The sequence below is a fragment of the Salmo salar genome, chromosome ssa20 (genome assembly GCF_905237065.1).
Source record: "Salmo salar chromosome ssa20, Ssal_v3.1, whole genome shotgun sequence".
In the NCBI taxonomy this organism is placed as follows: domain Eukaryota; kingdom Metazoa; phylum Chordata; class Actinopteri; order Salmoniformes; family Salmonidae; genus Salmo; species Salmo salar.
The window spans coordinates 55,636,751-55,649,088 of record NC_059461.1 but is presented as its reverse complement, the minus strand read 5'-3'; the positions used below and the strand labels follow the sequence as shown (position 1 = coordinate 55,649,088).

The 12,338-nt window shown below is 49.0% G+C and overlaps 1 protein-coding gene across 5 annotated transcripts in view; it reads left to right on the top strand.

The window, feature by feature from the left end:
* Window positions 1–12,226, top strand: part of LOC106580854 (alpha-actinin-4) — a 40,354-nt gene extending 28,128 nt beyond the window's left edge. The window contains exons 8-21 of one of the 5 annotated variants that reach the window (XM_014162344.2): window positions 791–876; window positions 1,888–1,980; window positions 3,938–4,168; window positions 4,519–4,666; window positions 5,000–5,150; window positions 5,396–5,504; window positions 5,736–5,876; window positions 6,326–6,508; window positions 6,733–6,867; window positions 7,162–7,341; window positions 7,784–7,930; window positions 9,520–9,585; window positions 9,917–10,075; window positions 10,238–12,226. In XM_014162344.2, the coding sequence (XP_014017819.1) occupies window positions 791–876; window positions 1,888–1,980; window positions 3,938–4,168; window positions 4,519–4,666; window positions 5,000–5,150; window positions 5,396–5,504; window positions 5,736–5,876; window positions 6,326–6,508; window positions 6,733–6,867; window positions 7,162–7,341; window positions 7,784–7,930; window positions 9,520–9,585; window positions 9,917–10,075; window positions 10,238–10,396 (1,988 nt within the window). In that variant the 3' untranslated portion in view covers window positions 10,397–12,226. Of the gene's footprint in view, window positions 1–790; window positions 877–1,887; window positions 1,981–3,937; window positions 4,169–4,518; window positions 4,667–4,999; window positions 5,151–5,395; window positions 5,505–5,735; window positions 5,877–6,325; window positions 6,509–6,732; window positions 6,868–7,161; window positions 7,342–7,783; window positions 7,931–9,029; window positions 9,111–9,519; window positions 9,586–9,916; window positions 10,076–10,237 lie in introns of all 5 variants that reach the window. The other 4 variants (XM_014162346.2, XM_014162342.2, XM_014162343.2 and 1 more) reach the window with 4 other exon arrangements.
* Window positions 12,227–12,338: the final 112 nt, after the last annotated feature.

The window sequence follows — 12,338 nt, the reverse complement described above, 5'->3', positions numbered from 1 at the left end:
TGTCTGCTGTATTCATCCTCTGCTCCCTCTCTGCTCCCTCTCGGTTCTCTCTCCTCTCCGTTCTCTCCATTCTCTCTCCTCTCCGTTCCCTCCTCTCCCTGCTGACAGCATGTTTTTCGATGGCGCTTTAATTAGTTTTTTATTCATTAAGAAATTGTTTATGAATCCAGTCTCAGGAGAGGTGCGCGTGCAGATCTGTTTTCCACAGTCCCACTGTTGCCTAGACTACAGAACACCACAGTAAGCTGCTAGGGGGCCGGGTTACATACAGTCCTTTGGGCAATCATTGTTCATTTAGGAAACTAGTCATTAATCCAGAAACAGTATGGACATTGGATAGACTAGTGGACCCTTCTCTTTAGTTTTAGGACCAGGAGGGCCGTTTCTGTTATTACCAGCTTGACAGTTGATATATTATCATCTGCATACAGCAGATGAAACGGTGTGTGTGTGTGTGTATTGAGTGAAGAGGTGTGTCCTGCATCGTGGCCCCCGCAGACTCCTCCTCTCTCCCGAGGTGGACTCTCTCTCTCTCTCTCTCTCTCTCTCTCGCGCTCTCTCTCGCTCTCTCTCCTGGTTACCCAAGTGCATCATTGGATGCTCCAGAGTGGGGGGGGGGGGCAGCAGCAGTGGAGTCCGGGGTCTACTCCCCATACAACCCCCCCTCATCTCACCCCCCCACCTCGCTGTGTGGCGGGACCCTCTTGCTTTGGGTTGCTTGGCTTCACCACTTCTCTCTCCTCTCTCCTCTCTCTCTCTCTCCGCTCACTGCCTGGCCGTGGTTGTGTAGACATCGTGGGCACGCTGAGGCCTGACGAGAAGGCCATCATGACCTATGTCTCCTGCTTCTATCACGCCTTCTCTGGCGCCCAGAAGGTGAGCACCGCCACTACGGCACCTTTAACCCCTGACCTCTGTGACACCAGCCAGGGTCACAGGCAATGTCATACTGGCCAAGGACGCTCACTGACGCTTTGGGCTCACAGTACACCTCTATGAAACAACAAACAAACACTCTTCCTTACTCGATAACTGCCCTGTTTCAACTCTGACCCCATAGACTGGTCGTTAGCAGTGTTTCTCATAGCTACAGTTAAGGCGTTACAGTTCAGAACTGGTTTTTTAGAGTATAGTCTAAAGTGGGATGTAATAAGCTTCAGCTGATCTGTGGGAAGCACTGTTAACGACGGTTCAAATGTCCAACTATTAACACTGCAACTGTTTCCATGTGTATAATGTGTTTTTCTATGGAGACTACTCCATAATGTGTTAGAAGTTCCAAGGCATAATACAGTTTCTTACTGTTTCTTTATTTCAGTGCTTTAACTTTAAGTCCCTAAACACACCAGCTGATGTGGACAAAAGCGGTACAGAACCAGACTGAATGCTCCCATTGTATAGGAGAAGCATGTAGCTTTTGGAGGCACAGAGTGTGAAGTTGGCACACAGAGTCCATGGAACTATCCATTGTCAGCTGTAGCATGCTGCGTTAGCCTATACCCTTACCACTGTACAGCCATCCAACGGATGTGTGTGTGTGTGTGTGTGCACGGTGTTGAAATAATCTGTGAATTCAAGTCACGGCTAGTGTGTGGTTTTTGTGTGTTCACTCCGTTTACTATGCTGTTCATAGCTAACAACTAGAAATGACACTCCGTCTAGTTCGACATTAAGCTAACTGGAGTTGTTAGGCCAGCACACGGTACGAAGTACTTTCAGTCTGAGCTTCCACTGCAGTTTGTCTTTTGGCTGGTCGGCAGCTGATCTGAATTGTAAAAAATGTGTGAAAGCCACACACGTTCGTGCACGTGCTCCTCAGAGTTGACGACCTAATCCATAACAAGCAACCTGTGTATTGGCACCGCTGACGACTTTCATCTGTGATAGGCTGAGACTGCAGCCAATAGGATCTGCAAGGTGCTGGCTGTCAACCAGGAGAATGAGCACCTCATGGAGGACTACGAGAAGCTGGCCAGTGACGTGAGTAGTACACCACTGTCTGTCTGTCTGTACCTCCCTTTCTCCTAACCACACGTCTACTGTCTGTCTGTACCTCCCTTTCTCCTAACCACACGTCTACTGTCTGTCTGTACCTCCCTCTCTCCTAACCACACGTCTACTGTCTGTCTGTACCTCCCTCTCTCCTCACCACACGTCTACTGTCTGTCTGTACCTCCCTTTCTCCTAACCACACGTCTACTGTCTGTCTGTACCTCCCTCTCTCCTCACCACACGTCTACTGTCTGTCTGTACCTCCCTCTCTCCTAACCACACGTCTACTGTCTGTCTGTACCTCCCTCTCTCCTAACCACACGTCTACTGTCTGTCTGTACCTCCCTCTCTCCTCACCACACGTCTACTGTCTGTCTGTACCTCCCTTTCTCCTCACCACACGTCTGTCTGTACCTCCCTTTCTCCTCACCACACGTCTACTGTCTGTCTGTACCTCCCTCTCTCCTCACCACACGTCTACTGTCTGTCTGTACCTCCCTCTCTCCTAACCACACGTCTACTGTCTGTCTGTACCTCCCTCTCTCCTAACCACACGTCTACTGTCTGTCTGTACCTCCCTCTCTCCTCACCACACGTCTACTGTCTGTCTGTACCTCCCTTTCTCCTCACCACACGTCTACTGTCTGTCTGTACCTCCCTTTCTCCTCACCACACGTCTACTGTCTGTCTGTACCTCCCTCTCTCCTCACCACACGTCTACTGTCTGTCTGTCTGTACCTCCCTTTCTCCTAACCACACGTCTACTGTCTGTCTGTCTGTCTGTACCTCCCTTTCTCCTAACCACACGTCTACTGTCTGTCTGTCTGTCTGTACCTCCCTTTCTCCTAACCACACGTCTACTGTCTGTCTGTCTGTCTGTACCTCCCTTTCTCCTAACCACACGTCTACTGTCTGTCTGTCTGTCTGTCTGTACCTCCCTTTCTCCTAACCACACGTCTACTGTCTGTCTGTCTGTCTGTACCTCCCTCTCTCCTCACCACACGTCTACTGTCTGTCTGTCTGTACCTCCCTCTCTCCTCACCACACGTCTACTGTCTGTCTGTCTGTACCTCCCTCTCTCCTCACCACACGTCTACTGTCTGTCTGTCTGTACCTCCCTCTCTCCTCACCACACGTCTACTGTCTGTCTGTCTGTACCTCCCTCTCTCCTCACCACACGTCTACTGTCTGTCTGTCTGTACCTCCCTCTCTCCTCACCACACGTCTACTGTCTGTCTGTCTGTACCTCCCTCTCTCCTCACCACACGTCTACTGTCTGTCTGTCTGTACCTCCCTCTCTCCTCACCACACGTCTACTGTCTGTCTGTACCTCCCTTTCTCCTCACCACACGTCTACTGTCTGTCTGTACCTCCCTTTCTCCTAACCACACGTCTACTGTCTGTCTGTACCTCCCTCTCTCCTCACCACACGTCTACTGTCTGTCTGTACCTCCCTCTCTCCTCACCACACGTCTACTGTCTGTCTGTACCTCCCTCTCTCCTCACCACACGTCTGTCTGTCTGTCTGTACCTCCCTCTCTCCTCACCACACGTCTACTGTCGGTCTGTCTGTACCTCCCTCTCTCCTCACCACACGTCTACTGTCGGTCGGTCTGTCTGTACCTCCCTCTCTCCTCACCACACGTCTACTGTCGGTCGGTCTGTCTGTACCTCCCTCTCTCCTCACCACACGTCTGTCTGTCTGTACCTCCCTCTCTCCTCACCACACGTCTACTGTCTGTCTTTGAGAAATGTTTCTCTGCCCTTCTAGTAAGTCCGTAGGTTATATTTCCTCATCACCTCCACTTAGGCCATTTCTTCACTAAACTTCCCTTCTACCTTTACAGTTGTGTTCATCTCGCATAAACATCTGCCCTCCTTTCTCTCACACTTCTCTCGTCATTTGTGTCACTCTCTCCACCTTTCTTCTCCTCTTCTGCCCTAGCTGTTGGACTGGATCCGCCGGACCATCCCGTGGCTGGAGAACCGGGCTCCAGAGAAGACCATGGCCGAGATGCAGCAGAAGCTGGAGGACTTCCGGGGCTACCGCCGCGTCCACAAGCCCCCCAAGGTGCAGGAGAAGTGTCAGCTAGAGATCAACTTCAACACCCTGCAGACCAAGCTGAGGCTGAGCAACAGGCCCGCCTTCATGCCCTCCGAGGGACGCATGGTGTCGGTGAGTGGGACTGGCGGACGGACGCATGGACACAGACTGTTTAAACATGTAGAGCAGTTGTACCAATGATGCCATCCATATCTATTGGACAATTCACCTGGCCATCCTAAAGCTCTTCTGTATTATTTCATTCTTATTTAGCTCATTATAGTAGTGGTTCACGTTGTTGTCCCACAATGGGAAATTGGTTTGTGATTAGTTTAAAAAGACACGACCACATGACTTATAACAGCAGCATACATATCACCAAATACATCTACATATAAATTGCGCTAGAGGGAATAACGCTGTTAGACAGTGTAGTGTTCTTTCTGCTGTATGGTGGATCAGTGTTCTCTCCCTGGCTGCAGGATATCAACGGGGCATGGCACAACCTGGAGGGAGCGGAGAAGGGCTACGAGGAGTGGATGCTCAACGAGATTCGTCGCCTGGAGAGGCTCGACCACCTAGCCGAGAAGTTCCGTCAGAAAGCCACCATCCACGAGTCCTGGACCGATGGTATGGAGACACTAGTTACTGTGCAGGCTACACTGATCAGTTTCCTGGCTGAGGGATTCTGGATTTCCTGCTTGTTCCCTCCTCCTGGGACTCTTCCAACTGGGATTTCTGGAAAACGTTAGAATTTGGGGAAAGTTTACCGGAATTTTGCAACTGTACCTTGACACTTGTTGGTGCCACCGCTCCCTATAGATGTCAAAGTACTAGGTGGAGCGTTTACCGTGTTGATAATGAGGAAGTATGGGTTTGAGGGAGTTTACTTGGGTTTGGATATCTTGAAGCTTACTGTCTTTAACCCCTTTTCTCCCCCTCCCCCCTTCCCTCCCACCCCAGGTAAGGAGGCCATGCTGACCCAGAAGGACTATGAGACAGCCAGCCTGTCGGAGGTCAGGGCTCTGCTGAGGAAACATGAGGCGTTTGAGTCTGACCTGGCCGCCCACCAGGACCGCGTGGAGCAGATCGCTGCCATCGCACAGGAACTCAAGTTAGTGAGCGGGAGAAAAGGAGGGAGGGATGGGATGGAGGGAGTAAATGAGAGATGGGATGGGTAGAAAAGGGAAGGGAGATCGTGGGTGGGGACTGAGGGTGGATGGGAGAACGGGAAGAGTCAGGAGGAAGAGATGAATGGAGAAATAATCCAGAAGAATGAAAGGATGGAGCTTGTGGTCAGGTTGAGTAGGACTCATGTAAAAAGATAATAATTCCACGTGTGTGTTCCCTGTGCCTCAGTGAGCTGGACTACTACGACTCCCCCAGTGTGAACGCCCGCTGTCAGAAGATCTGTGAGCAGTGGGATGCCCTGGGGTCTCTCACCCAGAGCCGCAGGGAGTCTCTGGAGGTACGCCCCCCCCCCAGCCAGCCACCTTTCACACACTCCCATCTAGTCATACACTACAGGTCATGACAAGGACACGTTTACACTGCGAAAATGGGTAGACGCACACACAAACAAGCACACAGACTTTCTACCAGGGTTCCCTTACCCCACTTCTGTGTCTCATGTTGAATCCCTGTCACATAGATGCTAGTGTTCCCAGCAGGCACCTGACCCCAGTCTCTCCCCCCACAGAGGACAGAGAAGCAGCTGGAGTCCATTGACGAGCTGTACCTGGAGTACGCCAAGAGGGCAGCACCCTTCAACAACTGGATGGAGGGGGCCATGGAGGACCTGCAGGACATGTTCATCGTTCACAACATCGAAGAGATCCAGGTAAAAGACATGGGGACAGCATCACTAACCGTTTACTGCTTTACGTCTCCAGAGGGTCTCCACTATCACAATGTATCATCATGACCTGTGCTCTTAACAGTAGGTTGTCAATAAAGTTGTCATTTAGTCTCATACTGGGTAACCAACATTTAGAATGAATGGGAATGACTGGAAATCTACATGTACAGTAGCAATGCTACCGTACCTGTAGACTGTCAGTCATAGCTCTAATGCTACTTAGCATTGGCTCGTGAAGCTACCGGTAACTTCCTTCACACTGCGCGCGTGGTATCCATGAGGTCATCTGACTGATATGGGTATGCACTGTAATACCATGCTCATCTCTCTTCATCTGTCCTTTCACTTTGTCCTTCACCTCATTTCCCATCCTTCTCCTTTGTTTCTTTCTCCGTTTCAATCTCTCATTTTCTCCTCCTTCTCTCTTTCAGGGCCTAATCACAGCCCATGAGCAGTTCAAATCTACCCTCCCAGAGGCCAACAAGGAGCGGGAGGCCATCCAGGCTATTCAGGCTGAGGTGCAGAAGATTGCCCAGTACAACGGCATCAAGCTCAGCGGGGGCAACCCCTACACCACTATCACACCCAAGACTATCGACAACAAGTGGGACAAGGTGTGTACCTGTGGCTGTATGTTCATATATGCTTTGCGATGTGTGCAATTACTGCTTTTGCCGGTTTGAATTCAATCCATATACATTTATTTATTTCTGTTTCCACGTGCTAGTTAATACCTAAAACAGGCCCCTGAGTGAGCCTCAGCCTTGTGGCATTGCTTCTACTATGGGAATGAGTGTGTGCTGTGCTGACTGGCGCCCCCATGTGTTGTGTTTTATAGGTGGAACAGCTGGTTCCCCAGCGTGACCAGGCCCTGCAGGAGGAGCTGGCCAAGCAGCAGTCCAATGACCACCTGCGCCGCAAGTTTGCCACCCAGGCCAACATCGTCGGGCCCTGGATACAGACCAAAATGGAGGTACAGTAAAGAAACCAAGACGTACCCTTGCTGTGCCGACCCATACTACATAAGATTGATCCCTCTTAGTGTCATTAGTTCTATTGGCTCTGTGCCTCCTGGATCGTGTTCATTATGGCATTCAACAGAAAATGTTTTGTAACGGGGAGGAAAATTGAGCGTCCAGGTTGACCCTACCTGTTTCAGCTTGTTTTCTTCCATTTGGTGCCTAGTGAATACACGCCAGCTCTGGCCTTTTGGGATCTGGTCCTTTAATGTGTGTGTGTGTGTGTGTGTGTGTGTGTGTGTGTGTAGGAGATTGGACGGATATCCATTGAGATGAATGGAACTCTGGAGGACCAGCTGGTGAACCTGAGAGAGTATGAGCAGAGCATCATCGAGTACAAGCCCAACATCGACCAGCTGGAGGGAGACCATCAGCTCATCCAGGAGGCCCTCATCTTCGACAACAAATACACCGCCTACACCATGGAGGTAGCTACACAAAAAACAAACATTTCAGTGTACCCTGGGCAGCCCAAATGGCCCCCTATTCCCTTTATAGTGCACTACTTTTGACCAGGCCTGGTAATAAGTAGTACACTATGTTGTGAATAGGGGGCAATTTGGGCTGTCGCCCTGCTCTCGACTATCTGTTGGTTCTATGTGGAATAGCTCACTATATTTCACCATCCTTTTTTCTTCAGATTTTCATTGTCTGTTCTATTTGTATTTTTTATTTGACCAGGCGGGGCAGTTGAGAACCAGTTATTTACAATGAAAGCCTGGAGGTTTCTGGTGTCCTCCCTCTTTTAGAGCCGTTTGTCCGTTCGTCTCTGTTCTACATATTACGTTTCTATCTCTCCTCCTTCTCAATACCGTTTCTTCTTCATGTGGTTAACCTTCAATGTATGTTCTCTCTCCCCCTCCATCTCAGCACCTGCGGGTGGGCTGGGAGCAGCTCCTCACCACCATCGCCCGCACCATCAACGAGATCGAGAACCAGATCCTGACCCGCGACGCCAAGGGCATCAGCCAGGAGCAGCTGCATGAGTACCGCACTTCCTTCAACCACTTTGACAAGGTCAGGGGTCAACACCGGGGGTCAACATGGGGGAACAGGAGGGCATCTTTTTGTATAAAATAACGTCGTAAAAAATGTCTGCGCGAGTGCTGTTATTTCCACCAGCTTTTGCAGGTGCGTGTCTTCCTCTAGAAGAGGTGTTTACACTTAACTCCTGTATGTGTTGAGTCTTAAGTCCCCCCTCTTATTTCAGAAGGGAAACTCAGGTGGGACTAAGAAATGGACTAGACTTGTGAGGACGAACCTATTCCTTATTTGTTGACATTCACAGGTGGAACTAGTAGTGTTTCACCCTGGGTTGGAGGTGGCTGGGGCTGTGTGGAGCGGAGTGTCCTGAGAGAGGGGGGATGTAACCCCCAAGTTCACCTCACCCATCCCACAACAGCGTACCTCATCACTTCACCTCACTGTCTTTATGCATGCTGTGTTTGGCTCAACATCAAGGCTGTGTCCCAAATGACACCCTATTTCCTATATAGTGCACCGCTATTGACCAGGACCCATATCTGGTCAAATGTAGTGCACTATATAGGGCAGGGGCATTCAGCTATTACCCTATGATGTCCGGAGCCTGCTGGTTTTCTGTTCTACCTGATAATTAATACGCACACCTGGTATCCCAGGTCTAAAGCAGTCCCTGATTAGACGAACATTGTGGGAATAAAACTGTAACTTTAAGGTCCAGAGTTGAATTTGAGGGTTATAAGGAATAGGGTGCCATTTGGGACAAAGCTGTCCTGTCAGTAGCACTATGGTGATCTTTGAGGACTTGTTGTCATTCCCATAAAGATATATAGGGGACACAGTTAAACCGTATGTGTTCCTAAGCACTTTGGAGAACTGGCCCCTCACTGTCACTGGTGTGCCTGTCTGTCTAGTGTCACGGATGTGTTACTCCGTAAGCTGTTGTCATTGTTTAACATCTAACATCTGTTTGTTTGTCTCTGTCCTCACCATGTCTGTCCATCATCATCCTCGTTTTGCATGCCGTGTTCCCATCACCTGACCACTCCCACCTGGCATCCCTGTGTTGTGATTGTTCCATCATGGCTTCCGTCATCATGGTGTGCTCTGTAATTGGCTGATGGTGACCTCACAGGACCACAGCGGGGGTCTGATGGCTGAGGAGTTCAAGGCGTGCCTGATCAGCCTGGGCTACGATGTGGAGAATAACAAAACGGTAAGGAGCACAGCCAGGGTGAGAGCGTAGGAGAGAGGGGCTGCTGCTGTTTCCCCTGTCTAACCTGCGGCTGGTGCTCTCTGCCTGGCTCTTCGCTTGCCTGTGCTGTAATTCACTCATTTCACTCACCCACTCACTCACTGGCCTCCAGTTCAGCCTCAGCTCCAATAGTGCTGCTGTATTACCTTGATTTGACTCTCTCTTTTAAAGCTGTTTTTGCGTTTTCCTTTTTTCCCCACTCTCCTCACATTACGCACCTCCCCTCCTTTGTTCCTCCTCTTTCCATACTTCTATCGGTTCCTCCTCTCGTGCTTTTCTGTCCTCCTTGAATCTACTCTCCCTCTATTGCTCTCCTTTTCCTTCCATATCTGTTCCTTTTCCTCCTCTATCTCTCGGCCCCTGGGAACAGAAGCGCACAGGGCAGATGGACATGGACAATTACCGCGCTCTGCTCGTTGCCACTGGAAACAGCCTGGTACTGCCTTCTGCTTTTTCTGCTCTCTCTCTCCTCAATCTTTCTCCCTCTGTCTTGAGTTTTGAGTAAGACCCTTATTGTTGTAGCTACTGTAACATGGTAAACATGTGTAGTAACTGTCTCTTGTAACACAATCCTTCTTAACCCTGCTCCTAGCAGATATTAACACAACCTTTATCGTTGCGGCATCTTGTCAAATTCAACTCAAATGGATAAGTTAAATGTTTCATTAATTAGTGGTTATATTGCTTGGAGGTTGGTCATTGAGGCCCTCGATTTCCAATTGGTGTGTCTGGGTTAACCTTTGTTTTCCTGTGGTGGTGGTTTCCAGGGCGATGCTGAGTTTGCCCGCATCATGGGCATAGTGGACCCCAACAACAGCGGCGTGGTCACCTTCCAGGCCTTCATAGACTTCATGTCCCGGGAGACCACAGACACCGACACAGCCGACCAGGTCATCGCCTCCTTCAAGATCCTGGCTGCAGACAAGGTGAGGGGTTTTGTGGGGGTGGAATGGTGTTGGGCTCGTGTGTGTGAGAGAGAAAATGTGTGTTGCAGCTACTTGAGACTGCTGAAATAGGCAAACTATCACTCTGTTATTCACCGTCCCTCTCTTTCCCTCTCCCTCCATCTCGTTCCCTCTCTCTGTCAGAACTTCATTATGGCTGAGGAGCTGAGACGTGAGCTGCCTCCAGACCAGGCGGAGTACTGCATCGCCCGCATGGCGCCCTACTCGGGCCCTGATGCGAAGCCCGGAGCCCTCGACTACATGTCCTTCTCCACCGCCCTCTACGGGGAGAGTGACCTCTAAGAGCACATCACAGGAGAGAGGGGGAGGGGGACGGGATGAGGTTTGGGGTGGAAGGGGGGGGTACGTAGAGGCTTGCCAGGCCCAATGCAGAGCAGACACTCTCCACCCCTCTAGATATAGCCTGCAGTCACTGGGAGAAGAGGGGAGTGAGTCTGAAGCCAGTGGTTTGATTGGCTCTGTAGAAGAGGGAGGGGCTGCAGGTGGAGGGTCCTGGGAAGTGATTAGTGGACAGTGCTAGTGCTCCCTCTAGATTCTGGTCCTGCAGTGCCCCTGAGTGTGCAGGTTTTCATCTCAAACTGGTTGGCTGTCGCAAGCTGTTATCTTCAACTTACTTTGTTCACAGATCAACTACAATCAAATGCACATGTTGTGGGGTGAAAACTAGCAACCACAGGTGCACTTCTGGGTCAGGACAGGAAGGGAACACAAGTCCCACCTACACCCTCTGCCTTGGGGATGGGGGGGGGCACAAGCTATTCTGATTCTTATACTACTTTTTTTGTTTATTTTATTTTATCTTGCTGGGGGGGGCGGGTGGAGAGTTTGCGTATTAGAACACAGAGATATATGAAGGGGGGGGGGGGGGGGCAGGGGTTGAACAGAAAATAATGATATGTACCCGTACCACATTTTGCTGGATAAGTGGAACTCGGATATCTAACCTCAACGCTTTCCTTTTCCTGTTTTGTTTCTTTCTTTCTTTTCTCCAGCAAATGTGAGTAAGTGGTTTCAGTGCTGTACATACTTATTTTTCCAGTACGCAACAGTCAGAATATTCTTCGCAGGCTTGTAGGGCAAAAAAAGTGGCATTTTTTTTAAAGCAAAACAACAAATGGAGAAAAAAAATAGCAGTTTGACACATTGAGTACCGTAGATAGGTTTGAATTACAGAGTCTTCATTTGGATTAAGTGTTTTTTTTTTCAACGGTCAAATATGGAATCCTGTCATATTAAAGATATGGTGACAATTTAGTTGAAGGAAGTATATGTGAGGCCTTTATAGCTATGTAAACATTTCATGACATAAACATGTTGGCATTTATGAAACTTTGCTTTTGTGATATATCACTTTGACACGGAGGCGTATAAGGTGCTGATGTTCACACAATCTATTCATTTATTATAGTTTCAACTGAAGAACATATTAAGAAATATCCCCTAGAAGCACAGCATGTCAGGTCATGTAAAGCTTACATGGACAAAGTGAAGGCCCACCACTACCATCGGCTGAATTGTTTCTATAGGAACACCGCTTTAGAGTTCCCCGAGGAAGTTGGAAACGATGGGAGAACAAAAAATGTGCCTGTTAGTGGCTACAGCCCTGTCTCTCGCTCCCTCGCAACCCTCCATCTCCTTGTCTGACTTCTCTATACAGCAGGGTGGGGAGGGACCCAGCATAAAGAAGGGCAAAGGGAGGGGGCCAGAGTCTTAATAAACATTCCATTATGTCTTAAATAAAAGGAAATTACTGTCTACCAATCTATGCAATCATCTATATCCAATATCACAGAGTTCAGAGAGAAATGGTGGGAATTGATTTGAAGAAATTCATTGACTAAATTAAGTGCACGACATTGTTTTATTTCTTTAATATTTGGAGCTTAGGGGGAGAGGGATGTGAGCCAGAGTGACTGAGGAAAAAATAAAAGACTTGGGCCAAAAGCTTGTACTTTTACCTTCAAGGTTGGAAAGCATTGAGCTTTGGATTTGTGATTTCTTCTTTTTTTGTACTCTTTAATATCAAACCTTATCTGCTGTACTGGAAACTGCAAACAGCCTTCTGTCTAAAAGTGAATTTCACAAGCACACATAAAGTTTCCTTATAAAATACTACGAGTTGGTCTCTTTTTTTCCCCTTCTCTAGGCCTACTTTCCCCTTCTCTAGCCTATGCCTCCTCTGTAAAACATGTTATTGTTGGGAATATTTTACTCTGGACAGTTA